The sequence below is a fragment of the Sparus aurata genome, chromosome 10 (genome assembly GCF_900880675.1).
Source record: "Sparus aurata chromosome 10, fSpaAur1.1, whole genome shotgun sequence".
Lineage (NCBI taxonomy): Eukaryota > Metazoa > Chordata > Actinopteri > Spariformes > Sparidae > Sparus > Sparus aurata.
The window spans coordinates 14,535,311-14,555,888 of record NC_044196.1 but is presented as its reverse complement, the minus strand read 5'-3'; the positions used below and the strand labels follow the sequence as shown (position 1 = coordinate 14,555,888).

At 38.7% G+C, this 20,578-nt stretch overlaps 1 protein-coding gene and 1 pseudogene across 1 annotated transcript; both read left to right on the top strand.

Annotated features, from left to right (window-relative positions):
- The first annotated feature begins 5,551 nt into the window (after positions 1-5,551).
- On the top strand, positions 5,552-6,838 carry LOC115589373 (putative nuclease HARBI1; annotated as a pseudogene).
- Positions 6,839-10,718: 3,880 nt separating this feature from the next.
- LOC115589114 (complement C1q-like protein 4) lies at positions 10,719-13,472 on the top strand. The gene is made up of 3 exons (XM_030429828.1): positions 10,719-10,890; positions 11,701-11,829; positions 12,375-13,472. The coding sequence occupies exons 1-3, from the start codon at positions 10,788-10,790 to the stop codon at positions 12,647-12,649; spliced, it is 507 nt and encodes a 168-aa protein (XP_030285688.1). The 5' UTR covers positions 10,719-10,787; the 3' UTR covers positions 12,650-13,472.
- Positions 13,473-20,578: the final 7,106 nt, after the last annotated feature.

Here is a 20,578-nt window from a genome sequence, read left to right as displayed (position 1 = left end):
ATATAAACAAACAAGTGAACAAACGATGTGTCAAAATACCCAAAAAACAAAGTAGCAAAATAAAATGGCTAAACAAAGTGCAACAAAACAAATTCAATAAATCACACACAATGAACTGATGAGTGCATGGGGAACACAGGCTTAAAGGGATATTCCGTTTAATCCATGGTCTAAATCACCGTAAAACTGTGTTAGACTCCCTCTCGAGAGATCAAGTTAGCAGACCGCTAATTTACGGAGTTTTATCAACCTCAGAAACAACAGCACAACAACAATACACTGCAGTAAATGGATCCAAATATAAACTGCCACCAAAAAGCCAGAAATAATGCTCAGAACAGCACAAAAACTTCAGCAACAGTACAAATAGGGTCTCGGCACATAGTCCGGGGCATCTAACCTCCGCTAGCTTAGCTCTCTTTAGACCATGGATTAAATTTACACCGGAATATCCCTTTAAAATACAGACACACTGATGAGGTGAGGAGGAGCAGGTGAGATAACGAGGGGAAGGCACAGAGGAGAATCATGGAGGAAACAATACTGACAGACAGAGGGAGACAAACATGCAAGGAGGAAAGGGAAAAGACAGAGGGAAGAACATAGGAGACACTTAAGGCCACAAGTGGGCAAGGAATCAAAACATAAGACACAACACAAAGACACCATGAGAAGACATGAATCCTGAATCGTGAGAGAAATCTGTCAAAACCTGGCAAAGTACTCAAAACCCTCAAGAGTTCCCTCAACAATTGGTTTTCTCCAGGAACAAGTCGTGCACAGCTGGTAAAGACGATTAACTGTGGGAGACCTTCCTACTGTTCAGATGGAAGGTTTTTGATAATCTGTGCCAGTGCAGAAATATGTCTCCAGACTGCTCATAAACTTCTGTCCCTGTTTGGGTCAACCTATTATGTATATGCATCTTTTTGTTGTTGCTGTTTAAATGAGTTTTGAATGAGTGTACTCTGAGTGAATGAATGTTGGCCATGTGATTTGGGTCTTTAAACTTGTTGAAAAATATATTTTGGCTTGTTGTGTTGAAACTGATTTAAATAGAGGTGTCTGACTGGCTTGTACTTTAGTGCCAGTGAGTGGAGCAGTCAGGACATTACAGCAAATGTACACCGATGGAATTAGTTAGACTTAGACTTAGACAACTTTATTCATCCTTTTGCAAGGTTCCCTCAAGGAAATTGAAGTTCCATGTCACACACAGCACTGTTACACACATATAGAGGATCAAGAAAGAAGAGACACCAAGGTACCCGACACCCATATAAAGATAGAAAACCAAATACAATATATAATACATGGATATATAAATATAAACACATATATATATATATATATATATATATATATATATATATATATATATATATATATATATATATATATATATATATAAATATATAAATATGCAAGAAATATACATACATACATTTAAAATATACATGTAAATATACATATAAGTAAATAAATATAAAATAACACTGTAAGAATATAAATATATATTTGTACATGCATATATATACACACACATGTAAAACTGTACACAGGTACACAGTATCTGTTATGGTTCTGTTATTATTGCACATGGTTATTGCACATGGATTTTCATGAACAGTCCAGCATGTCTATAGTTTTATTTGGGCAGACCTCTCCTCCCTGTCCCTCAGTCTCTCTGTGTTCGCCCTCCTCCCCCCTCGTGAGGAGTTGAACAGTTTGATGGTACGGGGGACAAAGGAGTTTTTCAGTCCGTTTGTCCGGCTCTTTGGAAGGAGCAGCCTGTCGCTGAACCGGCTCCTACGGCTGCTGATGACAGTGTGCAGAGGGTGGTTGGCATTGTTCATGATGCCCCGCAGTGTGTTGAGGGTTCTCCTCTCTGCCACTGTCACCAGAGGGTCCAGCTTCATGCCGACCACAGAGCCGGCCCACCTGACCAGCTTCTCCAACCTGTAGAGGTCTACCTTTGATGTGCTCCCACCCCAGCACACCACAGCGTAGGAGAGAACGCTCGCGACCTCAGCTTCCTGCAGATGTTAAAGGATCGCAGCCTCCTAAGAAGTACATCCTGCTCTGAGCCTTCTTATAAAGCTGCTTGGTGTTGCTCGTCAAGTCCAGCTTGTTGTCCAGCCACAGCCCAAGATATCTGTAGGTCTCCACGACCTCCCAAAGTCAATGACCAGTTCTTTAGTCTTTAAGGTGTTGAGCTGCAGGTTGTTTGTGTGGCACCAGACAACAAAGTTCCTCACCAGGCTCTTGTATTCTTCCTCTTCATCATCTCTGATACACCCCATGATGGCTGTGTCATCTGCGAACTTCTGAATGTGACACGTATCAGAGTTGTAGCAGAAGTCCGCTGTGTACAGAGTGAAGAGGAGGGGGGACAGCACAGTCCCCTGAGGAGCTCCTATGCTGCTGATCACAGTGACAGACTTGATGTCCTTCAGCCTGACATACTGCAATCTGTCGGTGAGGTAGCTGTAAATCCAAGCAACCAGGCAGGGGTCCAGTCGCATTCTGATGAGTTTTTCCTGGAGTAAAAGGGGCTGGATAGTATTGAAGGCACTCGAAAAGTCCAGGAAGAGGATCCTGACTGTGCCGCTTCCCTTGTCCAGATGAGAGTGGTCTCGTGTAGAAGGTAGAGGATGGCATCCTCCACACCGACCTCTGCCCGGTAGGCAAACTGAAGGCTGTCCTCAGCGTGCTGTACCTGGGGTCTGAGGAGGTTGAGGAAGAGTCGCTCCAGGGTCTTCATCAGATGTGATGTGAGTGCCACCGGCCGGAAGTCATTCAGCTCGCTGGGCCGGTTCTTCTTTGGAAGTGGAACGATGCATGATGTCTTCCAGAGGGTGGGCACTCTCCCGAGTTATCTTCATAAATCAATTTGTCTCCATGCACATATGTATGTATAAGGAATTCCCATTTTCGAAATATATGTGCAAACCTACAGTAAAGTTCATATATTAGAATATATGTACAGCTCAAACAAATATGTATGTATGAAAATACTTTACGTAGAACTGTTTTGTGCCATATATGTCACATATAATTATTAATGCATATAATATGTATTTGTATAAATGTGTAATAGACCATCGATACATATATCTAACCTATAGACATCCTTTCATATTATTTTATATATGTGTACATAAACACATTCTACTATTGATATTTCATGTATGTTATGAACTCTTGTCTTTACATATATGAAGAACATATATGTATTGTTAACATAACTAGCAGCAGCACATATATGCATAGAAAAAATCGACATATCGTCATTTTTTTGTACATATGCAAATTTAACTATCATATATGAAAGTGAATTTTATGTATTAAAAATTAAATGTTTTTTTTTCATCTACAAACATACAAATTTTACTTATCAGCTTTGATCACTTGCAGAAGGTCAACAATTAGATGAGGGAGACGTCATTTTATCAGTGTTAGAACAATATATAAGTGTTACAGGCCTCAAGACGAGTCACCTGTTAGCAGAAGATATTTACCCTGTTTTCACAGGAAAGGAAGAGACAGGAGTCATCAGTCGCCGTTCCTCATAGCGGGCTGTTAGCTGTCTTTATTACACAGAATTTAGTATTCTTTTTCATATGCTCAGTTTCTCTGTTCCTTAGATAATTCACTCAACATGCTCCATAAGTCATCACAAACTCAATGATAACTGCACATATCTTTCAAACACATGATGAAATTACAAAACATGTCTGTGTGCTTAAAGTCACATTTATACTGTTTTAACCAGCAAAATAATGTTTTACTCTTGCTTTTAATATGTTTAACTTCTAATGTGTAGCATTTTCTATACTACTGCCTGTTTCAACACATCTTTCATATGCAAACAATACTGCAAGCCACATATCGACATACTCTTTTAACCTGAATGAGTAACTTTAGCATGAACATTCATATAACACACATTAACTCTTAACTTGCTACCGGTTACATACAGTCACCCACTTAAAATGAAATGAAAATAAATGCCCAGGAGCCACACAAAACTGAGTAAAAACATCGCCAGGCCGCCATTTTCTATTGTTATTTTTTTCAGGAGAAGGTAAAACTAATTCCACTCCGTCTCTCACAGTTTACAACATAGTTTCTCCAGCACAAACTTCATTCATACATCCCTAAGGTTTTTAACAGTACTTATACAAAACTTGAGGTCAGTTATCACACTTTACTAACCTGTTTTCACAGGAAAGGAAGAGACAGGAGTCATCAGTCGCCGTTCCTCATAGCGGGCTGTTAGCTGTCTGAGGAACGTCAGCCTGACGCAGGGTATTGCTACTAGCGCTCAATAAAGGGGATACTCCCCCTTGTGGTGGAGTGAGAGATGTGCACTCTGCTATAATCAATAGAAAACACCTTGGATCTGACTAGTTTTTCATACCAAATACATCAAATACAATTATACGATCAAATTTGTGACCATACACATTTGTAGGTGTCACATAAGCAGCGACAGGGATCCTCTAAATCACAGCTTTAGAGAAGAAGCAAAGACGAGCTACAGTCTACTTGCAAATCCAACGCGAGTAATCAACCGACTAAAATGGAAAAAATTTGCTCTTTGATGACAAATATTCTAAAATAGAGCCCGGACTCCAACACCTGCTCCTGACTTATTATGATGTTTTTCAGGACATTGATTATCTCATTTTCTGCCTTGATGTCTTGTAAAGCCTATAAAATTGTCAGGTTGGGGTTTTGATGACAGGAACAGGAACAGGAACATGAACGTGAGCATGAGCAGAGGCAGACAGATACATACAATGACCGGACAAAGACAAGAGGGAAAGCAGAGACTTAAAACACAGACACTACACTAACGATCAGACAAGAAACAGGTGAGGAGAGAGAGGAGGGAGGAGGCCAATGAGCGGGGGAAGCACAGAGGAGAAAACATGGAGGGAACAATACTAACAGACAGAGGGAGGATGAACATAAGAGAAACTTAAAGGACACAGTAGGGCATGGAAAATCAAAACATAAGACACAAGACATGATACAAAGACATGGAAATCAAATACAGGAGAATATAAGACACAAAACCATAATCTGAACATAACAAAGACATGACTCTTGAGTCATGACAAAAATCATATATTAACATTTGGGCAAAATGATACCTGAAGTATACATCAGTTAGAAGTTCAACCTTCAAGTTGCTCTTTAAACAATGCTTGTAATGTGATGAAATATAAAAGATAAACACAGCAGAAATGCCTTGAAAAAATAACCCGATGAGAACGTTTTGTTTTATAGTAGCTAAGGTGATGTTTACTGCAGTGGCAGACCAGAGGGGTGTACTGCAAAGCCAGTTTAGTGGGTTAGCGAGGTATGTTGAGTCTAAAGCCAGGCTTCCCTGTATTACAAAGGTGGCTCTCTTTTAACCCAGCTAGATCACCATGGTAACTTATGCTTAGCTCATAACCTGGTCCCGACCAGGTTATGTTCAGAGTTTCAGCTTAAAATCGGCTATAAAGCGCCGCTGTTTCACTGTGTAACTCATTCGGAGATGGCGTCACCATTCATTGAAGCCCGGTGGACCTGGGAGCAAGAATAATTCGGGCAGCACTATGATGTGAGGGCTTCTTCGAGATCGCGCTGATCCGCTGGCATTTCCTGATGAAATTCTCTATGAGCGATTTAGATTTTCAGCCGAGGAAATACGGTACATTTGCACACTTATTGAGCCGAGTGTCAGGATTGCCACTCGAAGAAGCTGTGCGCTCACTGTCGGGCAAACTGTTTGTGTTGCGCTTTGTTTTTTTGCCACGGGAACCTACTTACATTCAGTTGGTGATGCAGAAAATCTGAGCAAGAACACTGCGTGTTGTGCCATCCGCAAAGTGGTCGTTGCTCTTACTGAAAAGCTGAATATGTTTGTAGTGTTCCCAAGTTATTTGAGCACAATGCTTGTTAAGGAGGAATTCTATAAAATATCTGGTAATGTACTTTCATACCCCTCTACATCATCAGTATTACTTGCTTGCATAATGAAATCTAATATATAGTTACATATAATATATGTAACTAGGATTCCCCAGGATCATTGGTGCTGTGGACTGCACTCATGTACCTGTCACGGGGCCCCTGGGGGAACATGAGGCTGACTATGTCAACCGCAAATCCATCCACAGCATCAATGTGCAGGTGAAATCTCAAAAATAATTTCTGCAGGTGATCGGTGGCACATGCACAGTGAATGTATAGGCTTTTATCAGTGGCACACAATATTGTCTAGACAGACTTTTCACATGAGTGAAATATCCAGTTGCATTAGTCTTTTTAAAGGAATCTCTTTATGCTTTCCACCTTTGTGCAGTGCTCTCTTTAAATTTAACCAGAAATCCTGTTAACAGATGAGGAGGCAAGATAGCCTGGGTCCATACATGACTCCAGAATTTTTCGTGAGTCTGCACTGGGTCACCAGTTACAACAAGGTAGGCTATATGGTAAATAATCCTATTTTCTTCTTTTTCACTCCTTTAATTGTTGAGAATGACAAAGTATTTATTTCTCTCTTCATTAGGCCTCTTTGACGGACTGCTGGTGGGGGACAGAGGGTACTCCTGTACCCAGCACTTGATGACCCCCTTTCCTGTGCCTGATGGTACGTCTTGAGCGTGCTTGTGGAATCATCGCTGCATGTGTGGTGCTGCACAACATCGCAATGATGAGGAAAGAACAAACCCCTCATGTGCCATTAGCAGCAGCTGATATAATTGATCCGGTGACAGACCACCCAACTGGTGTAGCCATCTGGCAGGCAATTACTGCCCAGTATTTTACCCGCCAGTGATGTGAACAATAAAGAGTCATTCACTGAATGTGTCTTCATTTTTTTTATTGCAATGTCTGCATTTGCTGGGAAGAAAAAGACAGAACAAGGCATTAGTACATAATGTCATGCTATCAAACCATTTAAAAAAACATACCATTTAATAGAATACCTTTTTTTTAAACTCCAAGACTTCAATTTCAAGTTTCAGTTTTTTTATTTCCAGTTCCTTTTTCACATTGTCCAGCTCCAGATTTCTTTTATACACTGCAAGGAGTGTGTCTGTGGTCTGTATGAATTGTTTTGGTTGAAAGAACACTGGCATGTTTAATCAAGCAGTTTTACTTTTTACAACACCTTTATCTTAGTCATATATTGTTTAACTTTTCATACAACCCTTACAGTTCTTTCCCTGCCTTGGCCAGACGCAGAGGTAGAGGCTGTGGGCAGGGTTTAGATCATCTTCCTGTGAAAGATAGCCACCAAGTTAAGTCACTTCATTATGTGTAGGCCTACTTAAGATGAGAATGTAAAAATGCTCTCCTACTTCGGGCCTCTCGGACAGCACAGACACCGTCTCCTGGTCATCAATTTCACCCTGAAGAATGATTTCAGAGGTCTGCATGATATTGGGCTGATCACAGCAAATGCAAAGTACCTGACACATTGCTGTGATAGTTACCTCTGGGGTGGTGCAGGGAAATTGCCCTGGCGGCAGCAGCACCATGGTGTCTCCTACAACTGAAATAACACAGTGGATTTTCCTGCCTGATGCCAAAGGGAAATGTTAAGTACTTTACTCTTGACATACCATGGACAAAAAGGTTGTCCTGTGAGCCGCCAGCACTCGGGTCCGACCTGAGCCCCCCTCCGATTCCCTCCATTATCGGACGACCCTCATTGTTGGAGAGGGCCAGTCTTCCTCTTGTCATTCTTCTTCCTGTTGGCTTAAGATAGTGATGATATTACAATAAAATGGGATACAGTATATTATCCACACACTGACAAAATGATGGGGCAGCTTGGCTACATACCACTCTGAATTATGTTTTTGTATTTGGCTCTAACTTGCTGCCATGTCCGACTGCTGCTTCAACATCTTAATAAAATGCAATATGAAATTTTAATTAGGCCACCCGAGTATTTATTTGTCCCAGATAATGAGTAAAGTTAATTATTTCTTTGATGTGACCATGAATAAACTGACGAACTGATCAATGTTTCACCCGTTGTAGGGCAGTGTACGCCCAAACACAAATCTTACAGGCTTGAGCTATTTTCACTGTCAAAAAGGTCTTTATTGTCATTGTACAGGGACAGTTGCTACATTTGCTTGTTCATCCCGACACAGTGATACAAAAGAAAACACTGAACATTTATAGCCTACGCACACTCAGCCTCGCTTTCAATAAAACACACACGCGCATTCTATAACTGAGATCAGTAAAATGTGAAAACAATATAGACATCATTCAAAAATGAAAAAAGATAGTTGTTGCTTCAGTTTATTTATTTTTTAAATGGATGAGGGTTAATATGTAAAAGTTGCATAATGTTGAGCTTTCAGAAATTAAAACACTATGGGCTTAATATAATATTGATCATAATATTAATCATTGTTAACTTACGCATTTACACGGTCAGCAGTTTTCTGCCAGCAGCCCTCCCTCGCTCTGTTGGCGGCGACAGTGTTACTTTTTACCGTGATGGTTTCTTTGAATTCTTCATAGCCTTGCATAATGAGAAGCTGCTCGTCTTGTGTGAAATATGTGGCCCGGGATCGATCCATTTTCGCACGGAAGAAGAATAATATGACGTCAGACGCCCCCTTTTATGTGAACGCGTGCAGAGCACAAAGCAGAGAACCGGACTTGACAAATTAAGTTGATAACCACCGTCGCAGTACCGTTTAACTCTGATTGGGGACTTGGGGCTTTGTTGAGCTGCATCATGAGCACAAAGCCTGGCTATGTTGAGCCCCCTTCGCAGTAAAACTTTGCCCGACAGTGAGCGCACAGCTTCTTCGAGTGGCATTCCTGACATTCGGCTCAATAAGTGAGCAAATGTACCGTATTCCCTCATCAGGAAATACCGGTGGATCAGCGCGATCTTGAAGAAGCCGCTCACATCGGAGTGCTGCCTGAATTTTTCTTGCTCCCAGGTCCACCAGGTTCTCAATGAATGATGCCATCTCCAAATGAGTTACACAGTGAAACAGCGGCGCTTTTATAGCCGATTTTAAGCTGAAACTCTGAACATAACCTGGTCGGGACCAGGTTATGAGCTCAGCATAAGTTACCATGGTGATCTAGCTGGGTTAAAAGAGAGCCACCTTTGTAGTTCAGGGAAGCCTGGCTTTAGACTCAACATACCTCGCTAATCCACTAAACTAGCTTCGCAGTTGGGGTGGGAACTGTGGACCTCTCTCTTCAGACACAACTCTGGTTTTTAACACAAACATCACAAACATTGGTGGACTCGACAACAACACTTCAGCTAAATACATCACATGCTGCCACACTCACAATCACCTGAGTGGATTGTTTGGAGTGCTGTTGAGACATTTTACATAGTGGTATAATGATTACAGCTGCATATTCAGTTACACCCCTCACCTGTTTCAGAAACTTCTAAATCTGATGAATACTCCATTGTTAAGGGTATTTTCACTGCTCCTCTTGCAGGTGTTAACTCACTTTACCTTCTCCTATCAAGCCGAAAAAGATAATTAATTTAGGGCTGTCACTGATAAAGAACAGTAGCGTTGTTGTCGAGGGCGCTGATAACAATCAGAAAGGCAAATACCTCACTGATAATGGAGGAAACTCTGCAGTCCTGGAGCTGCTGAGAGAAGACAAGGTGTCTGTTCAACTGCCTGAAAACCATCATGTTTGGGCACACCTCCTTCAGTGGTTTTCTGTTCAGTCAGTAAGTCCAGACGGATGAGTCCACAAACCTGAGATCAACAATGAATCTACTATATTACCAATACAGTCTAAATTTGGATTAAAACTTTTGTTCAGATGCAAATTGCATTTAGTTGGTTTTAGTTACAAATATACTTGCTCAAAATGTAGATAAAACTCAACTATAAAATATTTAATCATTAATCTGATGTGTGAGGGAAAAGTACACATCTTTTAATAGATATCTTGTATGTTCTACTCTACGTTGCAGTTCTCACGTTCCCTTTCAGGAATTTGAAAGTCTGCAGCTTTTTTTTAGATGATGATCTTGCTTGCACACTGAATTATAAAAAAATGCCTCACGATACTGTGTGAGCTCACATTTTCCGAAGAAAAGCCAGAGACAGACATTCATTGTGTTTCTCTCATAATGAATCAAAGTTCCATCATAAAATACATTTCATCAAGCTGTCTAAATTGACAGAATGATGAACTGGGTTGACATCTCTTTAAGGATAGAAGTCTGATGGTCCACAGATCATCAACAATTTATTTTGGGACATTGTATGAGCTACACCCCCCTCACATCTTGTGCCAGTTTTGTGCACCAGATGTCACAAATAATATCAGGCAATTTGGCAAAAAAAATTGTGCTGAATAACCACCTTTCCAGAAACTAATTTGATATAATATCATATAATATATATTTTCTCCTTTTTATCAATCTTTCATAAAACTAAATCAAAGTTCATTTTAGTGTTTGTTCTGTTTGTCCTTTGTTCGTTTCTTATCATATTACTCATCGTCTTATTGTTTCTTAATAATACTTCCTGCTGAAACTTCTGTAAATCAGTACACAGGTTGGCACAGCCTCCCATTTTCCTGAGAAATTTCTTACAGTCATCTCTAGAGCCAGGATGATGTTTTCCTACCACAAAAGTTTCTCTATAATTGGTTAAGGGAGACATGTGACAACAACTTACCATCGATGGAACAATATAAAAGCAGCAGCAGCGTTCCTGTTGATCACAGCTTTGGAGACGGAGAAAAGACGAGTGAAGAACATGTCTACCTGCAAACCCAACACGAGTGATCTGGGGCAGTCCCTGTATGCCATGGCAGAACAACTGATATCTTTAGAAAACAGACTGAAGACACTGGAGGAAGGTAGAATGAGACTTTCTTCTTCAAGATTTGAATTGATAATTTATTAAAGAGCGACTTTTAGTTTTTTTGTGCCTGTGCAGGAAGATGTTGTGGATTTAAAAAATACAAACAAAACCAGTGATATTAAGTAATGAATTAATGGTAATCAATATCAATATGAATTCCAGTGCTGGTTTTGACACTGATAAAGATAAGGTTATTTATTATCAGCCTGAGGAGTTAAGCTGCTCTGTAGTCTGGTGGTTTTGATCTCCTGCCACGTGGCAGCAGGTGAACAGACTGTGGCTGGTGTGTGTGTTAGTAATATTTATCTTCATACCTCATTCAGTACGTTGGTCTTTTCTGACTACCATCATCTATCTTCATATGCAAGTGATGAACCTCAGTCTTATAATTTTGCAGCTTCTCGGCCTCCAAAGGGCCAGTAAAGAACATAAAGGAGGAGCTGTAACGTCCATATGCAAGAAATTGATTCCTAACACTGTGTTGTTTCACTCCACAATGTTCAAGTTTGTTACTGACAACAGTCCAGTCTGTACTAAACTTCAACCTACATGTTGCTCTTTAAGTCATGTTTGTATGGAACAGGATTATGGTCACTTGAACAACAACAACAAAAAGACTTCTTTCACAATTCTGACTTTAAATTCAAAATTCTGAGTTCAAAGTCAGAATTAAAGTCAGACTCCTTCTTTTTTCTTGGTGGCCCTAATCCTGTTCCGTATGTTTGTATTGTGATGGAACACAACATGTTCTACAAGAGAAATACTTTAATCAAATAACAGGATTGAAATTTGTTATTCCACACAGGCAAAACCAAGGTGGCATTCAGTGCAATGATAGAGAAAGGTGGGGCATATGGACCATTCAACACAGATGTAACTCTGGCTTTCAACAAAGTGTTCACAAACATCGGTGATGCCTACAACAGCTCTACAGGTAAGCCTGTTGCCTAAATCACCTGTAACTGTTAGATTGATGATACATGTTACAAACTGGCCTGATGAATATACTGTAGCTGTAAATCATTATTAATATATGTAATCTGATTACTATCTGTACCTGTCCATCAAGGTTTAGATTTACTGATCACCCGTCACCAGTAATATTATACTTTATATTAACAATGAAGTGTAGGTGGGATTTTTCCATTCTAGTATAATGGCTGAGACACCCATCATGAATCAGTCATTGAATCAATTTACATGTGTTGAGTGTTTTATTATCTTCAAACATGTTTTTGGGGCACTTCCTCAGGATGAAATGGTAAAATCTTGAACTACTGATAATATTTCTGATGCTACTATAGCCAGATAAAATCAAGCCACCTGTTAAATGCAATCGAAATATAGGAAATGACATCTACCCCACCAACAGTTTTAAAGGGAGAAACTCCAAACCTGTGTTAATGTTGTAATTATTACTGTGACATACAAAAGCCTTCCAGAAACCGATGAAATGTATGAACGCTGTTGTTTTCACAGGTGTCTTCACTGCACCTGTTACAGGTGTTTATTGTTTCACCCTCTTCTATCATGCTGGAGGAGAACATGCATCAGTGCTGACGCTCTTCAAGAACAGCGAGATGGTAGCCATAACATCTGATCACCAAACAGGCTCTGATGGAGCTGATAATGGAGGAAATGCAGTTGTCCTGCAGATGCAGCAAGGAGACCAGGTTTATGTGAGCATGCGCGCAAATAGTCATGTTTGGGCAGCTGACTACCACACCTCCTTCAGCGGTTTCCTGCTCAGTTAAAATCAGTGAGAATCAATGAATTCAGAAAGATGTTTCCAACAACCTGAGATAAATGAAGCACCGACTCACATACCATTCAAATGTACATTTAGATTAAAACAGGTGGCTGTTGCTCATATTACTGTGATCAACCAGAGTATATCATTATTCCACTGAGTTTGAACTGTTCCATTTATTGTTTCATGTCATGAAAGTGACAATAAATTGTAAAAAAATCACAATCTGATGGCCCACAGAGGATCAGCACTATCATTTTTGACTCTACATGAGCTTCACCTCCCTCAGGTCCAATTTTGTGCACAGTGACATCAAATTTAGTCGATTAAGCTCAAATATTAAATATTAAATCACTGATCTCAGGTGTGAGGGAACTTCAAGTTTTTTCCAATATGATTCTGCTTTTGCTTGCTGTCTTATATATCCACCGTGATATTACAATGTTAGAGTTGTTGTGAAACTAAATACAAGTAAACTCATTATAAAGGAGTTCAGTCTGGAGGGGGTTCAGACCTCTTCCTGTGTGTCTGTACAACAAGAAGATATATGTGTGGAGGAGTTTAAGGAGCAGGTGCAGGTGGAGGATGTTTGAGATGTTGTGATGTATGAAGGAAGAAGAACAATGTGTCTTCAACCTGGAAAATGTCACGACCAGGTAAAGAAAGGTTGAATAACACCTTGAGTGAAATCATGTACATCCTGTTGTTGTCTACAGTTAATGTGTGTTATCTCAAAGTGCTGTAAGAACTGAGGAGAGACTGCCTCTCCTCAGTCATGTCTGTGTTCTGCTGATGATGGCTCCTAATGCAACAATAAAGATCTACTTAGCATCTGAATATAGTGTCACCTTGTGTTTGAGTACAAACTCATCTACACTGGCGAATTCTCATGACATGTACATTTCCCTGCGTTAAAATAGGAAATATAACTTTTATCTGTCCAACTGTCTGACCGATGGCAAAAACATTACTTTATTTATTTTACTTTATATTACCAGCTTTATCCTTACCGCAGTGTATTAGTTTAGAAATATGTTTTTCCATATTATACATTACAGTAACTCATGAACTAAATACCTAATTGCTGATAAAATGAATACGTCATAGAATGATTGCAGGTGAGGGTAGACTGGACATTAAGGATAGATAGATTTTATTCTACAACAACCAAGTTGTACAGCACATAAAATACACAATATCAGGTTTGATATTCACTTTAGATCACTTTAATGACAACAGAGACAAGGGTGGTGGAATTTATACAGTTTTAACAACATTACAACAAACCTACATGTTACATCCAGTAACAACATACACATACACCACTACCATTCGAAAATTAATATCTCATATCATTTAGACACTCTCGGGCTACAATGTGTGTGTTTACCATTTTACCTTTCAACTACACATTTATCAGCCTCTCAAAGTCTGTCATTAGGATCAAATATAGATGTATTTTCTTTTCCAAAACAACCAGGAATGTTTGAAACAGATTTATTTGATGTGAATAGTCAGCCCATTCTCACTCAACATATCAAATACAGCAGCCTTAGCAGACATTTTTAGTGCTTATACCTAACCAAGTAGTTTTTGTCTAAACCTAATCAAGTAATTAATAGTCAAGTCATGTCATTGTTTTTGAACAGAACAGAGAGCCTTCTTTTGACAGGCTAACCACACATTATATATTATGTATTACTGCTGAGTGGGGCAGGTTAAGCACCATAGTTTGCAGCTGAAGGCAACTGACCACGCTGCTGAAATTGATGAGTTGGGAGTGAGAACATGTTTGAATGTTGGAATGGTTGTATTCAATAATCATGAAGGATAATCTACACACATAGAATTTTGGTTTGCTTACAAAATGCCTTTCATTAAAATGTGAACTGTACAACAACCTTGCAACTGAAAAATATAGTATTTAAAGAAACATTTTTTACTCAAATGAAACACTCATCTGTCTTTCTACCTTAAGACTGTGAAGGTTTGCAAAATCATTCATAATATACCATACAGCCTCATTTCCCATTAGGAGGACTGGGATAAAACCTAAAAAAATTAAACATCATCCCTGCAGCACTCTATCAATACACACCTATTCTCTAACAGTTTTTAACCCAGCACTATAAAAAGTTGAAAAATAAATTTGGCTCTATCTCCCCCGGGAGGAGCTGCTGAGCCATGCTGACACCCTGCCACACACACACACACACACACACACACACACACATACACGCGCGCGCGCGCGCAAACACACACACACATTCTTTCACCTAATAACAGTTTGTTTACTAAAGAAATTTTCTTTGTTTCTTCCTGAAGTTCATAATTAACTTTGGTGTCATCAATATTTAAACATTTCTCTGTAATACAGATGTTACAAATCACAACAATCATAGCAACTTCATTTACTTGGAGTTACATTCTGTTTTTATAACAAGATTAATAGGCTTAACTCTATGAAGGAAAAAACAATCAGGATAAACGTAGGAGGAAAAAATGTTCATTAGGAATATCTCTTCCTTTTCGTTTTTAATTATTTGCTTTGAATGGATGTATTATCAGATTTTTTTAGACCTTTAAAATCATACAGTCCCTAAAAACTCCCCTGACAAGTATTTAAAAGCAAGATACATTTCACAGTGTACCTCTGTTCCCAGTCTTTACTCACATGAATGTAATTTGGTTTCAAGTCCCCTGTTAGTGTGAGTGTTATGGCTCCCAGGGCCACTGTTATATGGGTTCAAGAGTGCGCGCATACACACACACACACACACACACACACACACACACACACACACATGAAAGATGAGCATGTTAAAATGCATAGAGATCGTGTGTTCTGCATAACATATCCTGTAGAAATAAGAAACATGTTATGCTTCTAAAGACAACATGACATTATTATTGATATTTATGATCCTCTCAGATAGATTAGTGATAGATTATGTTGATTAAAGTTCAAACCTTAAACATAAACCTTACAAGCTGAATACAAAGCAAGATTTAAAAAAAAAAAATGCACTTCAGTAGGTTTAGGTAACTAAGAAAGAGGATTAGGGCCACTTTAACAAAAAATAATTCAGAAAGTCTGAATTCTGAGTTTAAAGTCTGACTTCAGAGTTTAAAATCAGAATAATGATATTTAAGTAAGAATTCTGAGAGGAAAGTCTGAATTGTGAAAAAAAAATTCCGATTAGGACCAACATTTTCAGTGGGCCTATAATCCTCGTCCATTGGTGACAAATAGGTGAATCCTGCTTGGTCTTCAGTAAGAAAGGTCTGATATTAAGGGTCCATCTTCACCACTTGTGCATCCTTCTGTTCTTCGTGGAAGATCTTTTTGTCCGTCTTTATCCAGGAAAATTTAACATCTGTGATCCCCTTTTCTTTCATCCTCTCCTTCATCTGGAAAACACAAAGGTTTGCACCAATAATGATTAAAAAAAATAAATAAAATAGATGAGAGTTCTGGGTGAAATGGAAGTCATCACTATTCTGACATTTATGATTCTGGATAATAATTTCCAATAAGAAACTGTCACAAAACATTTCTGGAGTTTCAGAGCAAAACAACATTGCAGTATTCTCCTAAACAACTAAAATAGATGGGGACCTGTTTTAAAACTTGTGAAAATAATCACTCAATATGGCTCGCCTGTCTCCCACATCCCAAATGCATTTGTTACATGCACCATTGCCACAAAGCTGAGCTTGTGCACCCACTTTAGACGGCATACGTGCAAACACTGTTAGCTTAGCAGCTTCTGTTTTTTTATTATTCGTTCTTCTATGTTTTCTTTTGAAGTCCCCAGCTACTTCAGTTTTTTAGGTTAATGCTGCAACGCTGTTTTGCTCCAGAAAGTTTTTAAGGACTACAAAACTACCTGACTTTACATCGGTATGAGGACAAGTAGAATTTTCATTTTTGAGGGAAGAAATCCTTTAACCACATTTGTGATGAGGATGATGATTACCAGTTTCAAGATTGCGTCCGTCACGGCAGGGTTATTCAGGTCGATTGTGGATTTCAGTGCAGTCAGCTTCACAGTAAACAAGTGCGACTTGTCTGGTAATGAGACACAAAATTAGATGAGACTGTAGTTGTGTTGAGAAACGATGCCACATGATTATTTATAGAGATGAAATAACTCACTGTTTTGACACATGAAATGAAGCTTGGCGCCACAGTTGTGCTCCACCCACTTTCCAGGGAGAGTAGCATTAATCACACTGGCAGCACAGTTATCAGACATATGTAGCGGGTGTCCATTGGCCCAGTTGTCATACAGGTTTTTGTTTTGGCCATCTGACCACCACCGCCAGGTCACGCGCTTCAGGCCGATCCAAACTAACTGGTTATTTGGTAGCTTACTCTGGATCATCGCATTCTCGGTTTCATTCCTCACACTGGCCAGCTCTGTGTGGTGCTGATGGCAGTAGGCCCGAGCGTCATTCCAGTTCTCCTCATGGTTTATAAAGAAGTATCTTTTTTCGGAAGTGGGTGACAAATCTGAAAGGATTTTCAAAAGCACATAAAAATAGCTTTTCTCTCTTATTTCATTTACTGCTGCAAGTTACAGTAATATTCATTATCAGTGAATCTGCTAGATGTATCTAATTAAATTAATCATTTAGTAGTTTGGCATAATAAAGGAAGCAAATCTTCACATTTGAGAGGCATTTTTGCTTGATACTGCTGTGAAAAAAAACATACAAATACACAACAAATAGTGAAAAATAAATGGCTATTGAAGGTTAAAAAAAGTATTTTAATATATATATATATACCTATATATATATATATATATATATATATATATATATATATATATATATATATACTTATATATATATATATATATATATATATATATATATATATATATATATATATATATATATATATATATATATATATATATAGGTATATATACTTCGATGATTTTGTAAGTTTTGTACATTTCATTAGATCAAATAAAAAATAGATTATTTATTTACATGCTGGAAATAAAAAAGCACAACATATAACTTGTTACTCACCAGGTTGTGTTGTATTGTAGCATACAAAGGGTCTTAGTTCACTGCAGTGGTCATCAAACCAGCCACTGTTATTGACGGCAGCACACAGGTGCACCCTTCTTCCAATGACATTTGGTTCACTTTTGTACCACTTCCTGAAGTTCTTCTCTCCCTCTCCATAGAAGCTCTCGTCTGACATAGACCAATGCCAGCTTGAGAGCTTGTCATACAGGCCTATCCACACTTTTCCCTCATAACCAGGGCCAGCAGCTTCAATCAGGCGCTCCATGTCCTCCATGTTGGTAACAGTGGCTAGGTCTGTATACTTTTCTTTGCAGTACTGTTGCGCTTCATGCCAAGTCTTTGGTTCATCTATTAACTGGTAATGGTGAAGGCATGAACAGAACCCTGCAAACAATTTGTCAAAGTAATCAAAGGCAGGCTGACATCATTTTTCAGTGTAGCATCAACCCAGGATGAAATAGGGTCACTTTGATGATCACCTGAAGTGGCTTGCTTGTCATCAGCATGTCAGTGTAATCAGCAACTATCATTTTTACTCTGGAATATATATATATATATAGACATGCAGACTGACCTGAGAAAAGGAGGATGCACAACAGGGCCCTCCTCATACCTGCGGATGAGAAACGTTCTTCAGAAAACTTTTAAATAGGTAATTATATATAATGGATAAATTGTGTGCGATCAGGCATAAACTCAATGCAGCTCATCAGCTCATCAGTAATGATGACATTTGATGTTTCTGCTACTCGAGGCAGCCAAAGCCACCCGGGCGATGGTCACATAAGCCCACTGGAGTTTGTTACGCTTTCTGGTGAAATAAATTAAATCAGTCAAATGGGACTCAAGATTTCAGAAACTATTGTGGCCACAGCTTTGCATAGACCTGCCTCCATCCCGACATCGCAAATCAAGCTATTGCGCTCAATGGGAGGATCATGTTTAACGGCAACAGAGTGTAAGACTCCTGTAAGACCGGGAGAGACGGACTCTTTGCTCAAACGTTATCAAAGTTGACGGAAAATCACCCCCAGATATCGAGTTTTTTATGTTACACTGCAGGTAGTTCTGTGCTCGCCAAGATTCAAAATCTCAGAGCTGGAAATATGAGATTGTTGTCGGTTTATGGTGTAAAGTTAAATGGAAAATCCTAAAACTGAGTAATTTACTGTCAAACTGGGCTTCATAGGATAGAGTGTAAGCCACATAACACACATTTTGACTGAGAGACCAGGTCATTTTTCACAAAAATCAGTCATTTCTTTCTAGTCCTTCATTTTTTTAGTGTGTGTAAAATTAAAACTGCTAAAAAAAGAATTGAGAATAATTCACGCATATTCAGGGTATTTCACGTATCGGTGTTCTTGCATGTCTAATCTCAAGTAATTGCTCTGTTTCAAACCTTCAAACACTATCAGAGTTACTGAACCAACTTCCATGTCAAGTTTTTATGTCCTGAGTTTTTATGTGTAAAAACAAATAAGCAAAAAAAATAAATAGATCAATGTGCCATTGGATGCACTAAAAGATGAAATATAAATGTAAGCATTTATTTATTGAAATGTCAATTAAATTAAGATTTCAGTTTTAACTTACCTTTGTATTAATTACACTTTTTATTGACTATATAAATACTTTATATATTTTGATGCATTTAATGGCAAATGAAATTAAATATTGAGCCATACTAAATCATTATTTTTGATTTTGTCACTTTCAGTCCTCGATACTTTCGACTTATAAGTCAAATTTCATTGTGCGACCCTGTGAATTACCATGAAATTACAAATGAATTACCTTGATTCATGGGAATCTACTTCTCAAGATAAAAAGACTTGCCACGTTTAAAAAGAAAAGATTTCTTACCTGGGCATACAGGATTGCAGGCTGGTGGCATCTCCAAAGTCTTGTCCTTTTCCTAAATCTGGCTGACTGCTAGCGAGATATAAACTATTACCTGGACAAACGTTGTGACCTGGCCTTTTAATACCCCTTTTTTGGTCCCTAGACATGCAAATCATCATCCATCTCATCTCCTGACAGCTGTAATGTGATCTCCTGCACCTCCTTTATAGACACTGATGAAAGCTCTGAACCATCCTAGAATCTAGGAGTCCGACGAGTCACAGTGAAAATTAAAAGGATGATTGACGTTTTTGTATCTCTCAGGATGCAAAATGTTCATTTTATACATTGTAATGTCATTAACTGACACGGTACGGGTTTAAATGAGCCGTTGAACCAAAGTTAAGTAAAGTTAATGATCAAGTGAAGGTAACTGTGCTTCTCCTTCAAGTAACCTGTGGAGCTGGATGGATGGTTTAGAAAATGTTTGTTGTGGTTTGTATTCAAAGATGCAAAGCAGATGTAAAGCCACACGGCCTCGCCTGATGCAAACACTATGCAAACATGAGGTGCTGTGAGGTTCCTTGTTTGGATAAGAAAATACACTTATACCTGTTTTCTTTGTTGAAGTTGTTAACCTTTCTGTGATATTGCTCCTACTTTGTAGATGCATCTATGTTGCAGAGGCCCAAAATCCTACCCACTGGACCACCACTTTGAAATGCTAAACAGAAAATAGTTAGGTTGAGTTTTCAATGTCTCTCTTGTCACAAGGCCGTGCTTTAGTGGATAGAGTTAGGAAGGCATCATATCTTGGCTTAAAATCCCTGTTTTGGTTGCTACGGTCACGGACGTAGATAGTTTCAACTTTAACTTTATCTTTAAGTTTCATTTTTTGATCATTTTGGCTGTATTAATACATATTGCATACATTTTTGCAAAAGTGTTTGTTATTTTTGTTTCTTTTAAATTTCAGCCTCAGCTCATATAATATGTTGATGAACCGCTAAAGCTGTTGTACATGTTATAACAATTTTTT

What these genes read in the sequence shown, in the direction of transcription:
- LOC115589114 (XM_030429828.1), top strand. Translation starts at nt 10,788, where the DNA reads ATGTCTACCTGCAAACCCAACACGAGTGATCTGGGGCAGTCCCTGTAT. An exon ending in ACTGAAGACACTGGAGGAAG is followed by an intron (nt 10,891 to 11,700) that starts GTAGAATGAGAC and finishes TATTCCACACAG; the next exon opens with GCAAAACCAAGGTGGCATTC. An exon ending in TGCCTACAACAGCTCTACAG is followed by an intron (nt 11,830 to 12,374) that starts GTAAGCCTGTTG and finishes TTGTTTTCACAG; the next exon opens with GTGTCTTCACTGCACCTGTT.